The sequence below is a fragment of the Geotrypetes seraphini genome, chromosome 2 (assembly GCF_902459505.1).
Source record: "Geotrypetes seraphini chromosome 2, aGeoSer1.1, whole genome shotgun sequence".
Classification (NCBI taxonomy): domain Eukaryota; kingdom Metazoa; phylum Chordata; class Amphibia; order Gymnophiona; family Dermophiidae; genus Geotrypetes; species Geotrypetes seraphini.
This window is the reverse complement of record NC_047085.1, coordinates 384,412,832-384,440,456: the sequence shown is the minus strand read 5'-3', so window position 1 is coordinate 384,440,456 and position 27,625 is coordinate 384,412,832. Positions and strand designations below refer to the sequence as shown.

General features: G+C 42.3%; 1 protein-coding gene across 4 annotated transcripts in view; it reads left to right on the top strand.

The window, feature by feature from the left end:
- The window catches only part of PLCL2 (phospholipase C like 2), a 136,097-nt gene that overhangs the window by 49,104 nt on the left and 59,368 nt on the right, over positions 1–27,625 (top strand). For all 4 annotated transcript variants that reach the window (XR_004538091.1, XM_033930702.1, XM_033930700.1 and 1 more), the window contains exon 3: positions 16,539–19,022. Coding sequence is in view for 3 of the 4 variants with exons in the window: in XM_033930702.1 (XP_033786593.1) it covers positions 16,539–19,022 (2,484 nt within the window). In the remaining variant the exon portion in view is untranslated. The remainder of the gene's footprint in view (positions 1–16,538; positions 19,023–27,625) is intronic.

The window sequence follows — 27,625 nt, the reverse complement described above, 5'->3', positions numbered from 1 at the left end:
CTAAAAGAAGATTTGGCAGAGCCTTCCTTTTAAGAAAATCCACCACCTGATTATATTGTAATAGGTCCGCCCCCTGCAAACCAAACTCCTCCTGCATACGGGAAGTCAGAACCAAAGCACCCTCCACCACAAATTGTCCCAATGTAACCAATCCCCCTGCCTCCCAAACCTTAAATTGAGAATCGATTTGACCGGAGAGAAAACCCTCAACCACCCTCACAGGAGTCTGAAGGAAATACACCCGTCCCAAAAACAATTTCTCCCTAAATAACACCCACATACGCAAAATAACCCCCAACACCGGTGTGGCCCTTCTAGCAATAGCTCGAATCCAACCCAAGTCAAATCACAGGACATATCGAAGAGAGAGATCTTCTCCCAGAAGCCAAGCATTCATTTTCACCCAACTCTTATGTGATTTCTGTTGCCAGGCCAACAAATAACGCATCTGCACTGCAATATAATAATAATAAAAATTTGTGACCGCCATCCCCCCATCCCGTGATTGAAACAACATTTTATGACTGACTCGTGGAGGCCTCCATCTCCAAATTTATGATAAGATAATATGATGCAAATACTCAAAAAATGCCCTAGGAAGGAGAATTGGCAAAGTGGTAAAGAGATAAAGAAATCGGGGCAAAACCATCATTTTAATCACATTCGCCCTCCCTAATCACGAAATATGAATCTGCTCCCATCTGTCCAAGTCTTTCCTCAAGTGTTGCAATAAGCGGGAATAATTAACATCGTATAAAGAGGTTAAATCTGCCGTAAGATATATTCCCAAATACTTCAAAGTATGGGGTGCCCAACAAAAGGAAAAACACTGTTGTAAAGCTAAACAATCTTGCCCCCCAATCGTAAGATTAAGGATCTCGGATTTAGACATATTAACTCGAAGCCCAGACACCCGCCCATAATCAGCCAGGGCTGCCACTACCCCCTGTAAGGACTCCCCTGGTTTCCAGAGCGTGAGGAGAATATCATCAGCAAAGAAGAGTATCTTCTGTTCCTGCCCTCCACTAGGAATACCCGAAATGTGGGGGCACTCTCTCACTCTCTGTGCAAAGGGCTCCATTGCTAACGCAAAGAGGAGGGGAGACAAAGCATACCCATGGCGGATACCTCTAGCAAGCTCAAATTCCGCACAATAGGCACCATTCACCTTAAGTGTCGTCAGAGGTTTAACATATAAGGATTTGGTCCACTCAAGAAATTGACCTGAGATTCCCATAGCAGACAACGTCTGAAACAAAAAGGGCCAGGAAACCCTATCAGAAGCCTTTTCGGTGTTAATTCCTAGAATCGGAGCAGGAACCTTCCATGCCTGGGCAAAATGAATAATATGAAACACTGGCGAAGGTTATCAAAGGTTTGCCGATCCTGAATAAAGCCCGCCTGATTGTCCCCAGATAACGTTGCAACCGACGAGCCAAGATACCTGTAAAAATTTTATAATCTGTTCCAAGCAATGATATGGGGCGATAAGAAACTCTGTCAGTAGGATCTTTTCCAGGTTTTAACAACAAGGTGACCCCCGCCAACCTCCAAGACCAAGGCAATTCTGCCCTCCCCCCTTCAAACAATTAAAAAATTCTGTAAGAGGCTTAACCAAAAATGAGCTAAAACATTTATAGAATTTATTGCGAAAGCCATCCAATCCCGGTGCTTTTTCTAAAGGGAGAGCCTTAATAGAAAGCAACGTTTCCTCTTCCTCAATAGGTCGGGAAAGCCAAGTCACCTTATCCAAAGATAGCTTAGGAAGGGTCACCTGATCCAGATAAGTTTCCGAGGCGACTTCCTTCTCTGTATATAACTCAGTGTAATATTGGATATGGATATCACCAATAGCACCGGAGGAGCGACATAACACTCCATCCGGACCCTTCAACTGAAGAATAAAATTTGCAGGCACTGCTTATGAAGTTTATATGCCAAAAGGCGCCCTGCCCTATTACCTGTCTCAAAATAAGTTTGCTTCAAAAGCTGAAGACACCGTGAAATATCCTGCAACTCCAGCTCCTGAATATCACCCTTCACTCTCTGAATCAGAGATAATACCTCTGAACGCCCACCCTCCCGCTTATGCTGAGCCTCCAGTTCCAGTAACTGGGCCCTGAGGCTCTCCACCTGTTGACTACGCTCCTTCCTATGAAAAGCCCCCAGGGATATAATCCTACCCCTCATTACACATTTCAGACCCTCCCAGAACATCACTGGAGAGATCCCCTCAGTGAGATTAAGCTGAATGTATTCTTTAAGATTGTCCGTCAGTTGGGAAATATTAGCAGAATCCAACAGAAGCCCCTCATTCATGCGCCAAAATGTCTTGCCATGACGCTCCTCCCTCTCACGCTGCCTTCACAAGGATGACGTCACCGGAAGTCCACCTGGTGTTTTTAATTAAATTTCATAGTCTTTGACTTTAGTCCAGACTTCACTTCATTGGTCTGTTTCAAAACTTCTTCAACATTGAACTCTTGTCTCCATGTTTATCTGGACATTGCTACTACGGTGGAGGATCTAACATGGGTGTAGAGCCTTTAAAATTGGATTCCTCTTCCTGATTACTGACTACCTTATCTAGCAGATGTCTGACTGCCTCTGCCTTTAAGATCTACACTGGGAAATCTAACATGTCTGTAGAGGCTATAAGTTAGATTCCTTCCATACATTGATCTATTTAAGTGTTGGTGGTGACTTCCAGAGTTTTGTCTAAGCCTAAGACCATTAAGAAACTGGTACATCTTTCTAAATATTCATGTTTCCTTTCGGTTATGATTCCTTCATGAACACTCAAGGCATGTTCTGGGGAAAACTTACATTGGTGTACAACCTCTCAGTTGGGCCCCCCACCATTTCAAAATCTTGCTGCCACTGCACCACCACTGTTAGCCTGTGTTTTTTCTCCTACAGGTGTTTCTGGTTGTTCATGTTTCCTTTCAGTTATGATTCCTTCATGGCCACTTCAGGCATGATATAGCAGAAACTAACATTGATGTACATTTCAGCCACCTATCTTGGTGTGATTCACAGCTGGGTTGCCGCTTTAGATAGCCTAACGTCACTTCGGGCATTGGCCATGCCTACTTTGGCTGCGATTCCAGCGGACATTTTACTGCACAGGCCCACACCATTTGTAAAAAAAAAAAATTCCCTTAGTGTTTTAGGACCTAGTGCAATATTTATGGTGTGTTTTTCATACATAAAGTTGTTGCTCTTTGAGTCCTGGAAGTTAGTGCTGTTATGATATGATATGATTAGTTTCCAACTTCTTCTTTTTTTTTTTTTTTTGCATAGGTTTACACTGGAAGGATTGTGTATTGGCCTCACTGAGGGGATATCAAAATTTTTTAATATAGTTTATGACATCAGACAGGGCTTTTGACGTTCTGCAGTAACTGATATGTGTTGAGGTACAAGAAGAGCCTATTTATCTTGTAACTCCCAATCTCATGAAACAGCAAAATCAATCTGCTCTCTGAGAGAGTGAAGGGCAGAATGGTGGAACGTATATATGAGAGAGAGAAGAGCAGCGTGGCTGAGATTAGGTGGGATATGTATGTGTGTGTGTGTGTGAGAGAGAGAGATAAGGGCAGAGTGGCTGAGGGCAGGTGGAATTGTGACCAATAAGATTTCATGTCTCATTTTCCTAGAGAAAAGATGAAACTGTATTAGTCTCAAATTTTGTAGAGATCTTCCTTTTTTCCTGTTCTTATAAATAGGCCCTGTCTAAGTATCATTGTTCATTTTCACTCAGTTTATAAGAATGGCACACCACCTGTCAAAGAGCTAGTTTATATGAGACTGAAATATAACAGATCATGGCAAGTTTGCCTTAGTCTGTACACCAGTTGTTGTGATCTGTATTTGTTATATATGTTGCCTAGTTAAGTTACTAACAATAAATGTGCATGCTGCTTGGAGCTCGGGGGAGCTCAGTTGAATTTTTCAATCTAGGGGGTACTTGACTTGAAGTTGGGAAACAATGGTCTAGTGGCCTCTTCAGGGGCAGGAAAGAACCCCACTCTTTCCTGCCCGCTGCAGCTGGTGTAGCCTCTGTTACTGCTTTTTCAAAATGGCTGCCAAGAGTTCATGCAACAGCCTAGTGAGATTCATGGAATCGCGAGGCTGCCAGTGGTGGGTCCTGTGGCAGCAGTGGGTAGTAAAGAGTGGAGTTCTTTCTTGCCCCCTTAGGTGCCACTAGACCACCAGGGTGGCTACTCTCCGGTGAGGGGAGAGATACCAGACCATGGGAAGGAGAGAGATGTTAGACCACTGGGAGGGAGGAGGGAAAGAGAGAGATGCCAGACCAGGGAAGGAGCATAGAGAGAGTGGAAGGGGAAGGTAGAGTGAAGAAGGAGATGGTACACATGGATATATGGGAAAGGAAGACATGGGAAGATAGGACTTTAATGAGAAACCAAGGTGGCAAGGGGCCCCTTCTGGTAATTCAGACAGGTCGTGACCTGTTTGGGCCGCCGCGGGAGCAGGATGGACCTATGGTCTGACCCGGCGGAGGCACTGCTTATGTTCTTATGGGCAAAGTAGACAGCTGTTAAACAGCTAAGTGGACTTTTTCATTAAGTACGCAGTGACGTTTGCATGATATTAACAACAAGAACAAACCCGTTATTTTGAACTTTTGAAATAGTTGAACCTTTCAGCCTTTCCAGGTTGTGATCAAAAAACATTTTTATAGAATAACAATGACTGGAAGGTAAACTCTTTACCCAAGGGAGGTCTTGTAGCCTTCCCTTCAGAGTTTCATATCTCTGAGTAATTTTAGAAAAATTTTTCTTGATCACCCTTCAAAGGCTTGTTTATATTACATGGTCAGTTATGTTTTTTGGATTTTGACTCTTTTCTGACCTAGTGTTTGTTGAATAATATCCCTGAACGTAATTCAGTAATTGGATTAAAGATGCATGTAGGGCAGAAAGTGAAGAAGGAGAAAAAACAGCAAATGTATTAAGAAGGCCCTGGAAATGGAGCCCAGGCAGATGGAAGTTTAACGAGAGACTGGGAAAAGATGACTAGAAAAATAAAATCCCCAGTCAACAAAGGTAGGAAAATGATTTTATTTTCAATTTTAACATAAAACTAGCCTTACTGTGTCAGACCAATGGTCTATCTAGCCCAGAATCCTGTCTTCACGGTGGCCAATGCAGGTCACAAGTACTTGGCAAAAACCCAAATAGTAGCGTGACAGTGTATGCAAATCAAGTTTATGCATATTCATTGTGGATAATCCTGAAAACCTGAATGGCAAAGGGGGGGGGGAGTGTACTCCAGGACCGCATTGAGAAACATTGTAATTAGTACTTTTAGTTTGTGGTCCTATATTGGCATAGAATTTATCTGTGTTTTGCATGCATGACCAAGGCCAGGTGTTTTGGTAGAAATGAAGGTAGGAAAATTATTTGTTGGCTCTCCTTCAGCCCTTTTGGACCCAGAATGGTCCTCACTTAAAAATTAGTGGAAACCACTGCCCTAGGGTTACCATATAAACATGTCCTGTTTGATTTCTCCCTGAAAAGACAATAAGCCATGTGCTATAGGTTAATGTTAAGGATTGCCTGTATAGGTTTAAAGGTTCATGAAAATGACTGAGAGAAAAGCACTAAAGCCCACATTCTGTAAACGTTGTTGTCAGTCGCCTTCAAAATAGCCGCCTATTGTGTCAATCACATGACGGCGCCATTTCTAGAATTGTGCATTCAGAAAAATAGGCACTGGAAATGTAGGCTAGAGTTTTCAAAGCCTACATTTCTGGCGCCTACTTTTGACATGACCTATAGAGGTGCTTTATGACACCTGATACCACTTCTGGCATTAGCCACATCTACAGTGGCATTAGGTGTCGGAAAGCGCCTTCGTAGGTATGATTCCGGTGCCATTTTTTAAGGTGCTAGCAAGCACCAACATTTTTATTTTAAAAGCTTTTTTTATGTTTTAAACGGTGTATTGAACTTAAGTTAGGCACCGGTACGGCACCTACCGGCATCTAACTTAACACCGTTTACAAAATCACTAAGCACTAAACCATGTGCTATTGGTTTGCTTTTACACTGGTGAAAAAAAGCACTAAGGGGAAGATTCTCTGTTTGCCGTAAAATCCAACGGGACGCTATCGTGGCGTCATTGTAATGATTTCAAAAAGGCGAATCATTCTTTAAAAAATGTGCAAGTAAATGAGAACAAATTTGCATGTGCCCATCGAACATTGGCAAGAATGATGCCCACACCCTTCTGCTTCCGTCGTCGAGCAACCCTCCCCACCAGCAGCAACCCTCCCCCCTCTCCCTCCTGCCACTGCTGTAAAGCTACCCCTCAACACACATGCACCCTCCTCCGGCAGCAGGAGTAATGCACATTCCCTCCCGCCACCACTGTCATGTCCCTGATGACCCCCTGATGCCTCTGACAACCCCCTGCCCCCCCACCTTATTCAAAGGCCGGCTAGAAGGATGCCTACTCCCTCTTCAAAAATGGCAGGCCTTCCCCTCCCCGGAGCATTCTGGGATGCGCCAGGGAGGGGCCTAAGGCTCTGATTAGCTGAGGTTGCTTAAGACCCCTCCTATGGGAGGGGCCTTAGACTTCTGGGACAATCAGAACCCTTAGGCCCCTCTCCAGCGCATCTCAGGATGCACCAGGGAGGGGAAGGCCTGCTATTTTGAAGAGGCGGGTCTGCTGGAACTGGTTTAACGACCATCGTTAAAGGCAGAGTGGGGTTTAAGAATCTTCCCCTAAGTTATTTGTGTTATATTCTGAGGTCCATTCCTGATATGTTTTGCATATGAATAATTAGAACTAAAATTACTGTTTGGATTAAAATATTACTTGCATTGAGCTAATGTTTGGCTTTCTGTGTGCAATGCAGAACCCAGCATGCCTCACAAGTTGTACTTTTATTGATGTTATTTCAATAAAAATTGGAACCTCCTTCTCTCCCTCCCCCCCTTCACAGTCTTAAAATATTTATTTGCAATGCCTTAGTTATATAAAATTGCATAAAATCACATTGCAAAGACATATGATTCTATACTGAAGCTGTTATCCTCCTGTAGTTGTGAACTTTGTAGAAGGGTGACACTCAGATCTCCCAAATCCTTTCTTTCACCAATGGAGACTAGTTCTCTCTCTCTTCAGTTTTTCCTTCTGAGGTGTGTTCTGATCTGCACTGCTTTCTTTTTATTATTTTTGGGTATTTTTGGCCATTGGTTTATTTCCTGCGTGGATTTGCTTGGAGGTCCCCTTCTTGGGCTTCATCGGAGAAAGGACGCAGTCCCATGAGGGTGGGCTTCTGCTCACAGGCCAGTCTCTTTGAGTACCTGTGGAGCCAGCCTGCTTTGTGGCTCATTGAGGGCTCAGGGTCTATTCTCCTGGGAGCTTGCTCACCTGCTCATTTATCAGAGACTTGAGCATAAGCTGTGGGCCTTGTGTAACAACCCTCTGGGTATCAGGGAACTGGCTGCATATAATCTCCCCTCTATGTGCCATGTGGATTCCCGGGGTGGGAGTCTTCAGTCAGGGTCCCTTTGACCAGCAGTCAGAAGATTTCCAGTGGCGGATTCATTCCCAGCAGTTTCTGAGGCAGACATCCTTTTACTGCAGGCAGGCTGCTGCAAGGAGACAGACAGGCACCAGAAGTCACAGTGAGTACTTCCATTATTCCCTATGAAGAAAATCTTTGAGTCCTCCAGGGTGGGAGAACTCCCAAAAGCCCAGCCTTCAGGGAAGAGATCCCGTTCAGAAGCTGCACGAAATGAAGGTGCGAAACACTAACACGTGGAGGTGGCGGAGGTCCAACTATCCTAGTCAGGGGTATTTTGGGCCTCCTGTACAGGAGTTTTCAGACTTTGTCAGCCTCTTATGGAAAAGCCTATTTGACGGGCTCAGGGAGTGCTGCACTGCTTGTGAGCATGCCGGCCCTGATACAGGGAGACTTACATCCCCAGCAGGCTTCCCTGCTTCAGAACAGGTTGGCTCCAAGCATCCATAACCATTCAGAGCAGGACTGGAAGGACTGGAAGTCCCTTTCCACGCCTTTATTATCTCAAGGATCTGCAGCATCCTTAGATGATTTAGGGTCCCTGTCGAGGACTGTAGGTCAGGAGGCTATGACTGCTCTTGATCAGGGAGATGATCCCTCAGTACACCATCTTTTTAAGAATTCAACTGTTTCACGTCATTTTGGGCACTCTCTCTATGAGCTGAAGTTGAAACCTCAGCAGCCCTCCATCTCCCAATGTTTTGTTATGAGCAGTACAAACACACAGACTACTATCTTTCAGTACATCTGGATCAATGGGAGTCACCAGTAGGTGACAAAAACTATGTCCAGGCTTTATCCTATGGTGCTGGATTTCCAACAGCTGTTTTGACAGCCGAAGGTGGATTCTACGGTAGCTCAAGTGTCTAAGCATACCTCCCTTCCTAGTGAAGGAGAGGTGATGCTGAAAGACACACAGGATAACAAGGTGGATGTGGTCCTTAAAAGACAGTTTGAAACGCTAACTGTGATTATTAAAGCAGCAGCAGCTGCCTCCTTTATGGCACCGGCCTGTCATACCAGGTTACGGTGTAGTCCTTTGGAGCTAGAGGATGACTGTCCCCAATTTATTATGGAAGGAGTGGATTACTTTGACATCATCAGAGTCATGAGCAAAGTATCATCTTATGCCGTTCTGCCCGCCAGATGCTCTGGATTAAGCAGTGGGTAATAATAATAATTTTATTTTTTATATACCGCCTAACCAGGAAAGGTTCTAGGCAGTTCACAACATATAAAAACTGATCATACAGCAAAGAATACAATTTAAAATGGAAATACATCAGATAATAAAACATAAGAAATGCATAAAATTTTAAAAAGATGACAGAATACAATTAGGATACAAATTTATCAAATAATTGGGTCTTCAATAATTTTCTAAAATCAAGATAGGAGGAAGTTCCTAGCATAATTGAAAAATGGGAAAGAAGGTAGCCAGGTAACAAGCCAAAGATTAATTTATAACAAATACAAGCAAACTTAAACAAAACTCTGGCCTCAATCAGCAACCAATAAAGTTTCTGATAATATGGCTTAATATGCCCCCATTTTTTCAAACCAAAAATCAATCGAACTGCAGTGTTTTCAGCCACTATCAATTTTCTAAAAATTTTCTTATAGGCACCCAGATAGATAATATTACAATAATCAAGAATACTTAAAACAGATGACTGCACTAACATGAAGCTTCATCAAAATATTTCTTAATGGTGTGAAGTTTCCAAAGCACCGAAAAGCATTTCTTCAGTAATAGATCAGTATGCTGTTCCAAAGTAAGATGTCTACCTATAGTCACTCCCAATATTTTTATAGACTGTTCTATAGTATAGTCGAGACCATTCAAATGTATCAATGTTTCTTTGATTTTATCATTAGGAGTTGCAAGAAAAAAATTAGTTTTTTCTGGATTTAGTTTCAATTTAAAAACAATCATCCAAAGTTCAATCTGTTTCAGAATAGTCACTAAAAAATTTGTGATCTCAACTGTTAAGCAAGTTAACAGGATGACTATGGTAATATCATCTGCATAAATATAAAATCTAAGATTTAAATTATGCAAAAGGTTTCCCAGTGAAGCAAGGTAGATATTAAACAAAGTGGGGGATAGAGGCGAACCTTGTGGAACCCCACATAGATTTTTCCAACAGTAAGAAAAACTTTTGTCCTTGTCCTTGAACACCTGGTACGATCTGTTACCCAGAAATCCTCAAAACCAGTTTAAAACATTTCCCGAAATACCAATGGATTCCAAGCAGTCAATAGGAATAGTATGATCCACCAGGTCAAAAGTGCTTTTCAGATCTAACTGCAGAATCAAAGCACTTGTACCTTGACTAAACAACGTATGAAGATAATCCAACAAAGAGGCCATGACAGTTTCCTTACTGAAATCTGACCGAAACCCAGACTGGTTATCCTGTAATATATTAAACTTATCCAAATAAGTAGTTAGTTCTGAGTTAACCAGACCCTCCAGCAGTTTAGTAAACAAAGGAATACTAGCAATGGGTCTATAGTTGGAAGCCAAGGTAGAGTTTTTTATAATCGGTGTAATCAAAATCTGACCCAATTTCTCTGGGTAGGTGATGCAGCTACCAAGGCTTCTTTAAGCAGATTACCCTTTAAGGGGCAGATGCTTTTTGGCATTCTTATGGCATCCTTATGACCAGCTTGGCAGATTGCTGTCCCAAATCTCTATCAGATAGCAGAATTTGACGTCCCACTGGGAGTGGCAGAAGAAATTTTCATTCCTTTTGAAGATCCTGTTAGTTCTTCTTTTGGTTCTTCTACCCCAGAGATCTTTCCAAATGTCCAGAAAGAGATTTGGCAACTTCAGTCGACGACAACCCTCTGGGACGCATGATGGCTCAGCCACCAAAAAGCAGCAATGATGCCAGGTCGCCTGACATACCTCCTCGCATTGACGGGAGATAGTTGGCTTTCTGGAGGGAATGGGAACAGATCTCATCAGACCACTGGGTCTGGAAGGGACACAAGATCAAGTTTTTTTGACCCGTCCAGATCTGTTTCTCGATTCCCCAGTTGGACGGCTAGAGAAGGAGACCAGGGTCTGAGCAATGGTATAACTACTCTTAGACATTCATGCCATAGAACTAATTTGTTAAGATGAATCAGGCTCCAGAAGATATTCCATATACTTCATAGTGCCCAGAAGAGGTACTTCTGTATGGAGACTGTCTGCTCAGTCATCGTGGCAGTGGCCCTGGGGGGAATTCCTAGCTTCCTTAGATTTAACAGGTATATTTTCACATTCCCATTTTTCTGGACCACAGAAAATATCTGAGATTCCACATTCTCCAAGTTTGTGGCACTGCCTTTCGGATTGACCACAGCTTCACGCACCTTCACCAAAGTAATGATGGTGGTATTGGCTTACCTTCGTAGGATGGGCATACAGGTGCATCCATAACTGGACGATTGATTAATCAGAGCCTCCTCAAGACAAGAAGGTGAGCATGCAGCGCAGTAGGAGGTGGATCTCCTTCAGGGACTCGGTTGGATAGTCAACTTCATAAAGAGTTGGCTAAAGCTGATTCAGTGCTTTGGAATATATGGGAGTCCGCTTGACTCAGCGAAAGACTGTGTCTTTCTTCCCGAGCCATACAAACAGAAGCTCAGGAAGCAGATCACAGACATCTTGGCGTTACTAAGCCCCACAGTCTGGCATTATCTTCGGGTGCTGGGCTCAATGGCAGCCTCTGAAAGTTGTTCCTTGGGCAAGAGTGTATATGCGTCCACTCCAGGATTCTCTTCTCTCCAGGTGGTCACCACAAAGGCATTCTCTACAAATGCAGCTTCCCTGGTTATAAGAGATATGACACAGCTTAAATTGGTGACTCCAGGGGTATGCCTTATTGAAGTGCATGCCCCTCAGAATCACCTCATGGGTGACACTCATAACCAATGCATGCCTGAGTGGCTGGGGAGCCCACTGTTGTGGTCGCCCTCTCCAGGGCAGGTTGAATGCAAGTGGTCCATAAATTGTCTTGAGCTGAGAGCCATTTGTTTGGCGCTGAAAACATTGGAGACTTTCCTGACAGGAATGGCGGTCAGGGTATTCTCCGACAATGCCACCACGGTAACTTATATGAACAGACAAGGAGGCACCAAAAGTGCCCCATTACACCTGGAGGTACAGATGTTCAAGTGGGTAGAAGCCCTCTTACAGGCGTTTTCAGCAGCCCATCTGACAGGAGTAGAGAACATTGTAAAGATGTGCCCTCACAATTGGCTATTCTATTGTGGGTGTGCGAGAGGTCCTGGATTCAGTGCCCTCAGAGGATCAGTGGGAAGTGAATCAATAACAATGATAGCCAACAGTGGTTGCATAAAGAATATATTATGCAGAAATAAGCTTAATATTACAGAAATGCAATAATTAAAAGAAAGATACACCAAACATATGCTTGTTACTAAGGTATAAAAAAATATTCTATTATGGAGCTGATTCTTGTGCTTTTGTGAATGAGAGAGAAAAGACAGTTTTTCTTTTATATCTCTGAATAGGTGAGGTCCTGTGTAGGGGAAGAGAGGGAAATAAGAAAGAATCTACAGAAAGAAAGAGAAAGGGAAGATTTGTGTATATGGAACTGAAGATAGAAAGAAGGGCTGGAAAAGGATAGGCAAGACGTTTTATCTGAATGTGTGCCTGCAAGGGTGGAGGTGTATGAGGTGTGAAAAGGTTGGAGGAGAAGAGAAAGAACGAGAAAACAGGAGCGAGGCCTGTTTCTCATAGATTTGAGTTTCTGGTAGTTTCCAGTATCTTTCTGTGACAATGACTCTTCATTGACAATAACTACCTGTCAGCTGGAGCCATTCTTTGCCTTAAGCATTGGACCTTAGCACATCTGTTGAAACTGTGGATCCTCCCAGCATTCTGTCAGGGTTCTTTGTTGATCTTAAGTACTGGTAATTTTCTAATGTCTTTTCTGAGACTAAATGACCAGTAGCCTAAGGTTTATATGCACTGACATTCCAGAGTCAGATCTGTTTAATATAATCTCTCATAGGCCTTTGCTGACATTGGTTCAGAACAACAGAAAATGTTGCCGACAACCATAACTCAGCAATGCAAGACTGACAAATGTCCAGGCTGACTTCCTAAGCAGGCAGACTCTGCATCCAGGGAATGGTCCTTGTCCCAGAGATCATTCAGCCTCATTGTCTGATGTTGGGTAAGTCCAGAATTGGATCTCATGGCCTCAGCCAAGAATGCAAAAGCAGATTGGCTCATTGACTGTAAAGGCAATCTGGGAAGCACAGAGCTGGATGCCCTGGTCCAGCCCTGGCTCATAGAGAGTCTATTTTGTGTTCCCACTATGGCCAAAGGTGGCCAGATCATCCATAGAGTTACATGCCATCGGGATCTGGTGATTTTGGTGGCCCTGGACTGGCCTCGCTAGCCTTGGTATGCAGATCTAGTGTGACTACAAAGAGATAGGTGTCTCAAACTGCCAGTTCATCCAGGGCTCCTCAGTCATGGCCTAGTTCCTATGGAGCATCCAGAGCGTTTTGGTCTTACGACATGGCTATTGAGTGCATGGCCTTAACTCAAAAGTGTTATTCAGAGGTAGTCATTGCAACTGTCCTTAGAGCCAAGAAGCCTTTGATGTTTATGGCTTACGCTAAAACCTGGAAGGCTTTTCAGCTTTGGTGCACCAAGGAACAGGTAGAGCCTTGTTAGGCACCAATTTTGGTGGTCCTGGCATTTTTGCAAGCCGGACTAAAAAAAGGCCTTTTGGTTGCATCCCTCAAAATACAGGTAACAGACCTCTCATGCTTTTGGGCTCAGAGGTAAGCAATCACTGGCATCTCATCCAGACATCTCTCACTTCTTGAGGGGGACACTCAGATTGTGTACACCGTTGCGTCGGCCTTTCCCATCATGGGACCTTAATGTTATTCTGAAGGGCCTCTCAGGCTCCGTATGAACCTCTGCAAGACGTGTCACTTTTGGACCTTATAGTCATACAGTTTTTCTAATGGGCATAGTATCAGCGAAGAAAATCTTGGAATTACAGGCTCTCTCCTGCAGGGAACCTTTCCTCAGGATTACGGAGTCTGGTGTTTTCTCTCCCAATGGCACTTTCCTTCTTATTGAAGATGGCCTTAGCCTTTCACGTCAATCAAGAAATTAGTTTGCCTGCTTTTCACGCTATGGTTTCACACAGGATTTGCAGAGGCTAGACATGTGAAGAATCCTTCTTCACTACCTGGAGAGGACCATTGATTCCTGTCACCATCTTTTTGTGCTGACCAGCCAATCAAGAAGAAGCAGGGCAGCCTCTAAGATTTCGATTGCTGGGTGGATTTACATGTTAATTTTTTTTCTTCATATATTTCCTGCGGAAAGATGCCACATATCTTTATTTCAGCATATTCAGGTAGAAGTGTTGCTGTTTCTTGGGCTGTAGGTAGATTTATGGATGTACTAATTAGCGTAACATAAATCAGTCACGTGTTTCTTAGTTTTTTAGGGGAAACCATAAACTCCTTACCCAAGGTTCGTTATCTTGCCAGTTTATACTAAGAATAGAGACCCAGGCTATATGAAATACTTTTATTATGAAAATAGAAAAATATAATTCATAAGCCAGCAGCAAATAACTAATTATTGTTCACAGACTATCCGAATACATATATGAAACTCAGTACATAATTATCACACAACACTTGCTAGATAAATGAGTAAAACTAATTCTTACACACTAAATAATCCTTTTAATAATAATTCCTGATTAGCAGCAACTAATAATATAGCTTATCACCCCAGGTAACTTTACAACTCCTTATCCTATACAACAATGGAATACTTTTATCTAGCCCCAGCTGATAAGATAGATAATTTCCTTATCTCACCATCTGATTAGGCCTTAGCCCGGGAGACGGAAGTCGTCTTGTCCTCAGCACGAAAGATATGAATTCACTTGGTACAGGAACAAGAGTCCGTCAGCCACTGGAACAGCTGTAAATTAGGTTGGCAGCAAAGGTTTCCTTTATGTGATGGAATCCAGATCTGTATAAAAGTCCGGTTTCTCTCTCTCAGGCAGAGAGTCACAAGAGGTACTTTTCAGGTCTTAATTATTATAGAAGATGTGCAGAGCTTCCTTGCATCCTAACATAGACTAATCAATAATTAGGCACCTTCTACTTGGTTCTCATCAGATGACCTGTCAGGACCAATCCAGAAACAACTTAGATGAACAGTCTTTCTGTGTAAAGTCTCGCACAAGCTGTGAAACAGAGACGCGTTCGTTAGATAAGAACAGCACAGGAGCAATGCCTCCCCCAAGATTCACACAGGCTGAGCATGTAGGCATAGCTGGATGTCCTTGACTAGAATACAGTTCTGGTACATACCCAGAATGCATCAGGCATCATAAACAGCAAAGATGTTTTCTTCTTTCTCTTTCAATCATGGTTCATGCTGGAAAGATTTCTTGCAGACAATGGTTCAGGCTTTATGATGTCAGAGAGGCCTAACCTTCAGGTGTGAATAAGGAAACACTCCTACAGGGCGGAGTCCCAGGCTGTTCCACCCAGTGAAATCTGTAGGGCAGCTACTTGGGCTTCTCTCCATACCTTTACAAGGTTCTACAGAGTGGACATAGTGGTCCGAGAGGATACTGCTTTTGGGTCCTTATGTTGCGGGCAGGCTCATTTGTCCCTCCCCTAGACGTCTGGCACTGGTTTGGTAGGTCAGCTTCAGTACAGAATCCTATGTCTTTGCAACAGAACGTAAGATTAGGTTCTTCACTCAGTAATCTTCTTTCTATTAGAAGACATAGGATTCTGTACGGCCCAACCTGTGCAGACTTACAATTCGCCTGCTACTGTCTCAGACATTGCTGATGTCCATCACAGGTCGTCTTTTCCTGTCAATTTGATGAGTAAAAAATAAAATAATAGCTATCCTTTTTTATTCCTTTGGGGGTCTTATAGGATAGTGCTCGTTGCACATAGCAGGTTGGTTCTTGGCTAACCTTACGTTTGAGTTGCTGTTAATTATTGTTAATCATTGTTCTTTTATCATATTTACAGAGCAGAACTGAAATGTATGTACTGTAGTCTCAGGGAAGTTCCCCATGCTCCTCCTTCTCTTTTCTTTTCTGAAGAGGGAATTCTCCTCCTCTGGTGAAGGGAAGGAGTTGGGAGATTTGATTGATACCCTTCTGCAAAGTTTGCAACTATAAGAGGATAATAGCTTCAGTACAGAATCCTGTCTTCTACCAGAAAGATTACCAAGGTAAGAACCTAATCTTCCATTCTGCTTTGAGTGGGGAGATTTGGGGAAGAAAATTAAGATTGCAGAGATTGTGATGAAAAATGTGAGGATGATGAGGGGACAGGAATGAATTTTTGTCCCTGCATCACTCTCTACTCATGAGTCTTTCTTGCTCTTGGTGTTGTCCTTGCACATCTATTGTAATCCTGGACCTGGTGATCAGACCACATACAACGGATACAAAAATCATTGGTATCCGTTGTAGACATTTCGCACAGGGTGGGCAAAGTTTGAATCTAGGTTTCAGTTACAGCATTGCAAAGCTAATTAAAAGTAATTAGATAACAAAAAATAAGTTTATGATGGAGAAACAAAACCCAATTCATAGCTATTACAGATAATAAATGACTGCTGTTGACAGTTAAGGCCAGTAGCATGGGGCATCCTGTGCAAGGATAGGCATTCTTTAACTTTGTTATACTTTGGGAATCATCCTTGTGATGACATCACCATCTATATGGCTGTGTATTATGGAGAAATACTATAGCTAAAATGCAACCCTGAATTTGGGGATAACTCTGTTAATTGCTGTATATCATTATTATTCTGTTCATGTTTGTTAATATAATTATCTATATTTTTTAGATGTTTTATTCTAGAAGTTTTTCTCAGTTAATATAAACAAGACTTAACTAAATAATTTGTTTTTCCTTTTTCTCCTTTTGTTTTCAGGATGGCACCAAACAAAAACGAGAACGAAAGAAAACTGTATCTTTTAGTAGCATGCCAACAGAAAAGAAGATCAGCAGTGCAAGTGACTGTATTAATTCAATGCTTGAAGGTTCTGAACTGAAAAAAGTGCGATCTAATTCCAGAGTTTATCATAGATACTTCCTTTTAGATGCTGATATGCAGTCACTTCGATGGGAACCTTCAAAAAAAGATTCTGAGAAAGCAAAAATTGATATTAAATCGGTTAAAGAAGTACGAACTGGAAAAAACACAGATATATTTCGCAGCAATGGAATTTTTGATCAGATATCTGAAGACTGTGCTTTTTCTATTATATATGGGGAGAGCTATGAATCACTAGATCTTGTTGCTCATTCTGCAGATGTGGCCAATGTTTGGGTTACAGGTTTACGATACCTGATTTCTTATGGAAAGCATACTCTGGATATGATAGAAAGTTGCCAAGACAACATGCGGACTTCATGGATTTCACAAATGTTCAGTGTAGCTGATGAAAATAATTTGGGAAACATAGCCTTATGTAGAGCTGTACAGTTAATAAAAGGCTTGAATCCTGGATTAAAACATAATAAAATTGAGCTAAAATTCAAAGAATTGCATAAATCTAAGGAAAAAATTGGCCATGAAGTCACACAAGAGGAGTTTCATGAAATTTTTCATGAGCTCTGTACTAGGCCAGAGATATATTTCTTATTGGTCCAGTTTTCAAGCAATAAGGAATTTTTAGATGCTAAGGATCTTATGATGTTTTTAGAAGCAGAACAGGGCATGGCACATGTCACTGAAGAGATAAGCCTTGATATTATACACAAATATGAGCCATCAAAAGAAGGCCAGGAAAAGGGCTGGCTTTCTCTAGATGGCTTTACTAATTACTTAATTTCGTCAGATTGTTCCATATTTGATCCAGAACATAAAGTGGTTTGTCAGGACATGAAACAACCTTTATCTCACTATTATATAAATGCATCTCACAATACTTACCTGATAGAAGACCAGTTCCGAGGTCCATCTGATATCACGGGATATATCCGTGCACTAAAAATGGGTTGCCGGAGTGTTGAATTAGATGTATGGGATGGTCCAGATAATGAACCTGTAATTTATACGGGTCATACGATGACATCACAAATAGTCTTCCGCAGTGTGATTGACATTATTAACAAATATGCATTTTTTGCTTCAGAGTTTCCATTGATTTTATGTGTAGAAAATCACTGCTCAATTAAACAACAAAAAGTTATGGTTCAGCATATGAAGAAAATTTTAGGAGACAAGCTATATTCAGCACCTCCAAACATTGAAGACACCTATCTGCCTTCTCCTGAATTTCTAAAAGGGAAACTTTTACTTAAAGCAAAAAAACTTCCTGCAAATTGTGGACTAGAGGGGGATGTAACAGATGAAGATGAAGGACTAGAAATGTCACAGAAAATGGGAAAAGATAGTGGGGACCAACCAAATGTAGTTGTAGTGAAACAAGTTCAACTTTGCAAAGAGCTCTCAGATTTGGTAAGCATTTGTAAATCGGTTCAGTTCACAGAATTTCAACTTTCATTTCAGAATCAGAAGTACTGGGAAATGTGCTCATTTAATGAAGTGGTTGCTGGTAAATATGCCAATGAAAGCCCAGGGGACTTTGTAAACTATAACAAACGTTTTCTTGCCAGGGTTTTCCCCAGTCCTATGAGGATTGACTCAAGTAACATGAATCCTCAAGACTTTTGGAAATGTGGCTGCCAGATCGTTGCAATGAACTTTCAAACGCCTGGATTAATGATGGACCTTAATATTGGTTGGTTTCGACAGAATGGTAATTGTGGCTATGTTCTTCGACCTGCCATCATGCGAGAAGAAGTATCGTTCTTTAGTGCAAATACAAAAGACTCTGTGCCTGGTGTTTCACCTCAGCTTCTCCACATTAAGATCATCAGTGGGCAAAACTTTCCTAAACCCAAGGGCTCTGGATCCAAAGGTGATGTTGTGGACCCTTATGTTTATGTAGAGATTCACGGAATACCTGCGGATTGTGCAGAACAAAGGACAAAAACAATACATCAAAATGGAGAGAATCCTATGTTTGATGAAAGTTTTGAGTTTCAAATAAATTTACCTGAACTAGCCATGGTGCGATTTGTGGTGCTAGATGATGATTACATTGGGGATGAGTTTATTGGGCAATACACAATTCCTTTTGAGTGTTTACAAACAGGTTATCGCCATGTTCCATTGCAGTCTTTAACGGGAGACATTTTAGCACATGCGTTTTTGTTTGTACATGTGGCGATTACTAACAGGAAAGGTGGAGGCAAGCCTCATAAGCGTGGCCTTTCAGTGAGAAAAGGAAAGAAATCCAGGGATTATGCCTGCATGAGAACATTATGGATTAAAACTGTAGACGAAGTATTTAAGAATGCCATCCAGCCTATAAGGGAAGCTACAGATCTTCGAGAAAATATGCAGGTATGTGTTTTACAAGATAAACTGTTAAGTTTCTTTTTCTGTTGTATTGATTGCAGTTGGTATGCATTTGGAGAGTTCTAAACCTAATTTTAACTGATAAATGCAAATTGTGGGTTTTAATAGTAAGGAGGGGAGGAGGGTTGTTAGTTTTCTGAGTTCCCTCTTTCTTCAACAGATCAGTTTGTGGAATACGGTTTAATGATATTTGCAGTAATGTACTATTTCGCTTTGTATAACTTACTGCTACTTTGTGTGTTTGGTTTTCACTACATGAATCTAAGGTATTTTAGGGGCATAGGGCAATTCAAGTTAAGCAGATTTGGAGATACAAAAATATTGTGTAAGCAAAAGATAACTGGGCGTGATTTGCAACATTCATAGCCATACTTCTTGTAGGAGTCAGAGCACAGGAAGGACTTTCAGTATTTACTTGCAGCTGTGAGTGGTTTTTTCCTCTCTATTTTATTTGCAGCTTAAAACACATTGAATACACAAAGTTCTATTTTTATTCATTATCCTCAGAACAGGATCATAATATATTTGGCATTTACAGAATCATGGATATTAGATACAAATATTGTTTTACATCATTTGTCTAATTATGATTATTTTCACCTCTTGATTGAGGGGCAATGGAGGAGGCTACTTATGTCTAGCAAAACAATTTCTTGCTTTTGAGACAAAAGAATATGGATATGGATGATGCTGTGGATGCATTATTGGTAGGTAATAGAGATGAAGATTTTTGCCTGGTTTATTGTTTAACTTGAATAAATGAGGCTTTAATCTCAAAACTTGTAAGTGGCTTAATCAGTACAAGGAATGATTTAGGTATATTAATACAGGCCTTGACAAACTAGTTTTCAATCTAGGAGCCAGTCTGACATATCATCCTTCCTCTAATCCCCCCTCGTCCCAGCCAAAGTTCAAGAGCAGAGGAGGGAGGGGCATCCTTCCTTTTTGGACCTAATTTACAAAGACAGTTTTCTCATTCCGTTTCTACCAGGAAAAGACTCTTAATACACCACTGCACAGTGCTGTCGGAAGCCCTTTTACCAGGCATGCTGCCAGCAGCACTCCAGTTCCCCCAAATAGCTGTACCAGAGATAATTTACTACTTTAATTCAGTTATTAAAGAGAGGCATGGGGTTTCACTAATCTTTGTCAACCTGTCCTTCTTTGTCACCTCCATCTCTTGTCTTTCCTTATATTATTTCCATCCTGCCCACTTTCATTCTCTTCCTCATCTCTCCAACCTTCCTTAGCAAGCCTCCTGTTTCAACTCCATTCTTCTCATACCCTCTGTCCATTTCCACAATCTGAAACTTCCTAGTCTTCCCACCTGTTGGACAGGTTCCAGGAGGAATAAGACTTTCTCCCCTCTTTTCTTATGTCTAACATGTGCTTTTATTTTCTTTTTCCTTTGCTCCCCTTTTTTTCTCCTCGGAGAAGAGATAGCTCAGGGGTGATATGACAGAGGTCTCTAAAACACTGAGTGGAGTGGAAAGGGTAGATGTGAATCACTAGTTTTACTCTTTCCAGAAATACTGGGACTAGGGGGGCATGTGATGAAGCTACTATATAGTAAATTTGAAACAAACTGGAGAAAATAATTACACAATGTGTAATTAAACTCTGGAATTTGTTGCCGGAGAGTGTGGTGAAATCATTTAGCTTAGCGGGGTTTTAAAAAGGTTTGGATAAATTCCTAAAAGGGAAGTCCATAGGCCACTATTGAGATGTCTTGGGGAAATCCACTGCTTATTCCTAGGATAAGCAGCATAAAATCTGTTTTATTATTTGGTATCTAGCTAGGCACTTGGGAACTGGGTTGGCCACTATTGGAAACATGATACCAGGCTTTATGGATCTTCGGTATGTCCTAGTATAGAATTCTTATGTTCTTATGATCTCCTTTCATGTCTTCTTTTCTCTCATCCCCCTTCCATAATATAATCTAACAGTTGTGCCAGATATGTAAACATTGATAACAAAATAATAAAGTAAATCCCAGTAGAAATGCCCCCTCAGATTTCATTAGCACCATGATCAATCCTTTAGAAGGCCTGGACTCCCTAAGCCTTTATTTCATTGGGGAGGGGGAGAACCCCTATACAGACTTTATCCTACACCTCCATCCCCTCCCTATTGGATGATGATCTTATATGTCTGTCCCTCTGTGTTATGGACTGCATTTTCCACATTATAGAGCAATGTGTCTAGTAGTCCTAACACTAGACATCTGAACCCGCAAGTTGCTTGCAGAATGCTGTCAAATCATCTTTGAACTCCACCTCTTTCCCAGGCAGTTGCTCCTGCCCCCTCAGTTTTTTTTCTGCAGGCAAGTTGCTTAGAAGTATTTCTGTTCTACATTTTTTTTTTCTGGTATTTTTTCATAGTGCTTGGTTGGAGGCCCGGTGCCCAGAGGTTCCCACGTTGGAACTTTTGCCTGGGAGAAAATGCAGATTCACATTGCGGAAGTCTGCTGCTAGCAAGATCACTCTTCGGTAACACCCATCTAGCCAACCTGGTTTTGTAGTTTTTGGAGCTCAGAGGCCATACCCTGTAGAGCTGCTCGCATCCCTGATTTATCAGAAGCTTGAACATAGGCTGATTGGCTCCGTCTCAGCTTGGACGGGTTTAATAGTGGGCCAGCTGCATGGTCCTCTTCCCCTTCACAGCGTGAAGTTATCTGGGGGTTGAAGCTCAGTCCAAATTTGGTCTGACTGGCAGCTTGAAGACCATTTGTCTAGTGAACCTGTGAGGCAGAGTTCTTCTCCGTTTGTCCCAGCTGCACTCCTAAGCTGAAGTAGGCAGGCACATAGCACAGTGAGTAAGGCTATTATAGCCTATGGGGAAGATTGTGTGTGTGTGGGGGGGGGGATCTAAAATTGAAATTTGAAGGTTTCTATTGCCAGAGCCAATGTCCTCCACCTCTAAAACCCCTTTCCCAATGGGCCATTTTTGGCTATTTTGGTCCAATTCTATGCCATTATTGTCCCAGGATACAGTTTCTCTGGCAGAGTTGGGCTCTCTGCATGAGAATAGCGGTCAAGAAGCGGTACTGGACCAGGGGAAAGACCCCATGGTGCATCAGCTGTTCACAGCCTCGACGCTTTCAGGCAGTATATCTATCTCACTGTGGGAATAGGAAGCTGAAAGTTCCTCCAGCCCCCTCATTGCAGTACTCAGTTGCAAGAGGCCTCAGCAACAGTAGGGGGTGGGGGTGGCTGTAGAAGTGAGCTGAGTTGTTCTCATGCACGGAGGCACAAGTTAGTGCAGGGATGTGCTGACAGTCATAGCATGACTTAAATTTTTGTAAGTCCCTGAACTGAAAAATAGTTCAAAAGCAGTTTGTGAGTGGAAATCAGATAGTGAGGAGAGGAACAAGTAGGGCTTTAAGAGCAGTGCATGTGTGTATGAGGAATTCTATGGAATGATGTGCATCGCATACAGTTCAAGATCTTATTGTTGACCTACAAGTGTGTTCATTCTGCTGCCCCTCAATATCTCTCCTTGCTTCTCTCTCCTTATACACCTCCCAGAGAACTTCATTCCTCAGATAAGTTACTCTTAATGTTACGCTTCTCCTCCACTGCCAATTCCAGACTTTGTTCCTTTCATCTAGCTGCCCCCTATGCCTGGAATAAATTATCCGAGTTTGTCTGTCAAACCCCTTCCCTGCCCTTGTTTAAAAGCAGACTGAAAACCCACCTTTTTGATATAGCTTTTAATCCTTAACCCTACTCCAATAGGGCCTCACGCCAATAATATATAAGCACCAAGCAAATCAAAGTAGTGGAAACTTACAGATTTTAAGCGAACAGCCAGATATACCCTAAAAAAAAACCCTCCCTCCCACCTCAAACATCTCTGGTCATGTTTAAGTGAATGAAAGAGTTTTGGATTTTTTTCTGAAATGTTCGTGAGTGCTTCATGATTCTGGAGAATTGAACCTTGAGCTGAAGGTCTGTTTTAAATAAACAGACAAGCTAAATGTGCAAGGAAGAAAAGAAAACTGCTGTGAGTTAAATTAATTTAGTTTTCTGCTTAATGAAACTGTGAATATTTAAAAACAAGCAGAATTTTCAGTGAGGTTTACAGCACTACTCACAGTGAAGGGTTTAAAGTCTATGAGAAAACATATTGCTGACAGTGTTCTTTCACTGTAGTAATTTATTAAGAGCTTCTGTGAAAGGAGTGAGACTTTAAACCAAGCCTGTCAGGGTCTCTAATTGTTTTTATTTTTTATACAAACAGTTGGAACTCTGATTAACTCTGCAGCCTAAGGGCTAGAGTCACAAAGCAAACCGATTGTGTATCGATCGGTTTGGGACCCCTTTGCGACCAGATTTCCTTCCTGCACTATTCACTAACGCATGTAGCGATCCGATCCCGATCTTCCCATGCAAATTAGTGAAACCCCATGCAAAATAGCCAAGCAATTGATTCACTAACAATTGCTTGGCTATTTTGAATTGAGTTTTACTATTGGCAAACCCAACTGCTGCAGATCTGTCGGTAACTGAGTTACCGACAGGAATGCAGGTTTTTTGGCAGACCTACCTGTCTTTTTTTTTATTCATTTTTTTTTCATAGCACATATTTTGCATGTGTTACACACGCAAAATTTCTGCCCCATAAAAAAAAAATGAAAAGACAGACCTGTCAAACGGCCGAGGGCCCCCCTGACAAACATGACCCCCCCCCCCCAGAGACCCACAAATAACAGGAGGGATGCCCATTCCCTTCTGCCATGACCCTTTTCCCAAGTCTGAATGCCAGCAGGTAAGATACTACAATGAAGTTTATCTTCCCCTTAGCACAGGGGTGTCAAAGTCCCTTGAGGGCCGCAATCCAGTCAGGGTTTCAGGATTTCCCCAATGAATATGCATGAGATCTATTTGCATGCACTGCTTTTATTGTATTCTAATAGATCTCATGCATATTCATTGGGGAAATCCTGAAAACCCGACTGGATTGCAGCCCTCGAGGAGGGACTTTGACACCCCTGCCTTAGCAGGTCCTCACTGAGCACCTCTTCAGCTTTGCCTCCTTGAAGTTTGTTGCATCCTTCTTCAGAATCTTTAATTCACTAATGAATTCTGCCATTCAGATAATCTCTTTGTCCTTTTCTTGGGTCCAAACAAGAGTTTTGCGGCTTCCAAACCTCAAATTTTGTTGGATTAAGGAAGCTGTTGTGGTGGCTAATCTATTGTCTGGTAAACAGCTTCTAGGTCTTCTTAGGGCACATTCTACTCAGACTTTGGTAACGGACTGAATTGCAGGTCCATTCTCTTGAAGAAATTTGTCGAGCAGTGACTTGGCATTCTTTGCATACTTTTGGCAAGCATTATCATTTGGATGTGACTGCATTATCATTTTGTGCTTCAGTACTGACCGTGACAGTTTCGACATTCTGCCCTGTCTAAGGACTGCTTTGCTACATCCCACAAATCTCTGGATTCATCTGCTGCAGATTCTAAGGAAGCAAAGATGATATATTACCCGATAATGATTTTTTTTCCTTTAGTCGCAGCAGATTAGTCCATTGTCTCTTTTGTACATGCTGTATATACTCGAATATAAGCCGACCTGAATATAAACCGGGGCAACTTTTCCCTCCCAAAAATGAGGAAAAAAGGTTGACTCGAATATAAACCGGGGGTGTGTGTGTTAATATTCAAGCACCCTGCCCCCTTCCCTTCTTGCCCTGCCAGGCTGCATCCTGTCCCCCTTCCCTGCCTTGCTAGGCTCTACACCCTGTCACCTCCCTCTCTGCCTCCCTGCCCTATGCCCTCTCCCTCCCGATGCCTTGCAGGCCTCCACCGGGCCTGCCTTAAGAACATTAAATAAACATCAACAAGAACACCATGAATTAGAACCACTGCCCACTGCAAACAGAGAGCTGAACCTACCATATATACTTGAATATAAGCCCAAGATTATTGGGTCAAAAATACACCCAAAAATAAGGGTTGGATTATATTCAGGTCAGTGCCCACCTCCCGGATATGTTGCAGGACTCTGCTGGACCTCCAGGAAGACCTGGTGGTCCAACGGTGGGCCGGGACCAGAGAGATCCCTCCTGCCTCCTGTTCCGGCCAACTCAAAAAACTTTTACCTCCCCGGTGGTCAGGCTGTGGGCCTTTTTTTGCCCCAGTAATCTCAGCTTCTATATTTGAGTGGTTCTAATTCATGGTGTTCTTGTTGACACTTATTTAATGTTCTAACATTCAAAGTTTAATTACTCCAATTCTGTTTTGTGTAGGAAAGAAGTTTGGCTTCAGTGGAATTCCTTCTGCTTTGTTATGAGCAATATTGACTAACCAAGGGAGCATTCGATCCTATGAGGCAGAGCTCAGTTCAGTGTTCTCTATTAGAGAATGACACGGTGACAAAATTCATCACCGTTCCCGTCCTTGCGGATAACCGCGGGAAACCATCTTCATGTCATTTTTTAAGGAGAGAGGGAAGAATCAGAGTATGAATGGCCACAACCACTGACCCACAAGCTTTGCTTTGAAGAATGCTGGTGTAGAAGGACTGAGGTTGAAATAGACACTAGAAAATGACATGGGATTATTTCCTGCGGTTATCCGCGGGGAAGGGAACGGTGATGAATTTTGTCACCGTGTCATTCTCTATTCTCTATCTCCATCTGCTGGTAGATGGACACAAACTCACAAGTCTCTGGATTCATCTGCTTTGACTAAAAGAGAGAAAATTATCAAGTAAAACATAATTTTTCCATTTACACCAGGAGGTGTGTTTGCCTTCTTTTATGTTTGAGGCTGTGTGCCCACAGGATGTTGCTATACTGTTTGAAGGAGATGAATGAGTTGTCTTTTTGATCACCTTTTTGTACTATTCTACAGACATCGGAAGGGTCAGGCCTCTTTTTAAGTGGATCAGGGCACATTTGACTCAAGTAACCTGGTGAAAGGTCATTTGGTCTCTCCAGAAGAAATTTGCTGGGTGGTACATGGTTGTCACTCCATTCCTTGCAAAGTATTGCAGGTTAAACATGTTATCCACTTTGGCAAAGCTATTATGTTTGGGAACCTCATCTTCCTCTGTCTCTTAATTCTGCTTGGGCACATTCCACTTAGTCAGAATGGTTCAGTCCTATGTCAGACTAGGTGAAATTGTCATACCTGATGATTTTTTTCCCTTTAGTCAAGCTGTGCCATCCTGAGACCCTCTCAGAAGACTAAGTTCTGGGCTCTCAGAGTTCTCTGTTCTTTCCCATTCAGTAAAAGAAATCAAAATAATAAAGAATGAGAATTAATCAAATTTACAAATGCAGGGTAGCGAGTGTCACAGATGTGGTGGTGGTGATGCTCACTTACTAATCTATGCAGCTTCAGTAGTTGATGAGAAAAGACAAGGAAAACTCACAGCAGGCATGCTGCTTCTTTACAACAATGCGCTGGTGCACAAGTCATAATAATCACAGGTTACCATCCGAGAATGTGGGTTTCAGCAGCTGAACCATCCACCCTACAGTCCTGACCTGGCTCCCTTGGATTATTTCCTGTTCCGAGTTTTGAAGAAATCTCTTCATGGACAGCAGTTTTCAAGTGATGAAGGTCAAACAGAAGATTTCTTTTCAAAGGGGTTAAAGTCATTGCAGGAAAAGTAGATGAAGTGTGTGGAACTATTAGGAGAATATATTGAAAAATAAAACAAAAAATTATTTGAAAACTCTTTCCTACTGAGGGAGATAAATTATTGAATACACTTTGTACTTCCTGGCAGCTGCTTTCATGGCTCCACCCCTCCTGAGAGTGTGGCTTCCCTCTTGGGAGGGGCTATGGAACTTAAGGTGGCTCTGGCACTGAGGGAATATTGAGGAGGGGACATGGTAGTGCCCTATAGACTCCCTCACAGACATGCTGTGCTTTTTTTACCAGCCAATCATTCAGGTAGGGAAACTGTGCAGTCCCAGTTTGGATAGTACTACTGCAAGATATTCTGTGAAGGCCTTGGCAACCAATGCCAGGCCAGAAGGCAGATACAGGTAATGGTATTTTCCTACTTGAAATATGAGATATCTGGATGTGGATATACTCGAGCCGCTTGTTGGGGGTATGCGGCACTGCACGGGTCTCCCACCCTTGTTTCCTTTGGCCGCTTCCACCGAGGATCCCATGCCCTCCTTATTGCATGCCCACCTGCCTGCTCCGCTCCACTGAAGCCGCTGCCAGGGATCCCATGCCCTCCTTCCTGCCTACCCCCCTCCACCAAAGCCGACCCAGAAGGCTTCCCTCCAATGTCAGAGTTGACGTCAGAGGAAAGCCTTCCGGGTCAGCGGGGGATTAGTTACCTCCTTCCAGATGGGCTGTTCCTTCCTGCTTTCAGTGGCACTTGTTGCAAGGACGCATCAGTGGCTCTTTCACACTGCACATGGCTGACCCAGAAACCTCTCTGATGTCAGAGCTGACATCACAGGGAAGACTTATGGGTCAGCCACATGCAGCGTGTCTATATTTTGCACTATATTTGTCTATTTTTCTATAATTGTTACTGAGGTAACATTGCATATTTTAAAATCATCTGCCTTGACTGCTTTGAACCCCCCCCTAGTATAAATGATAATT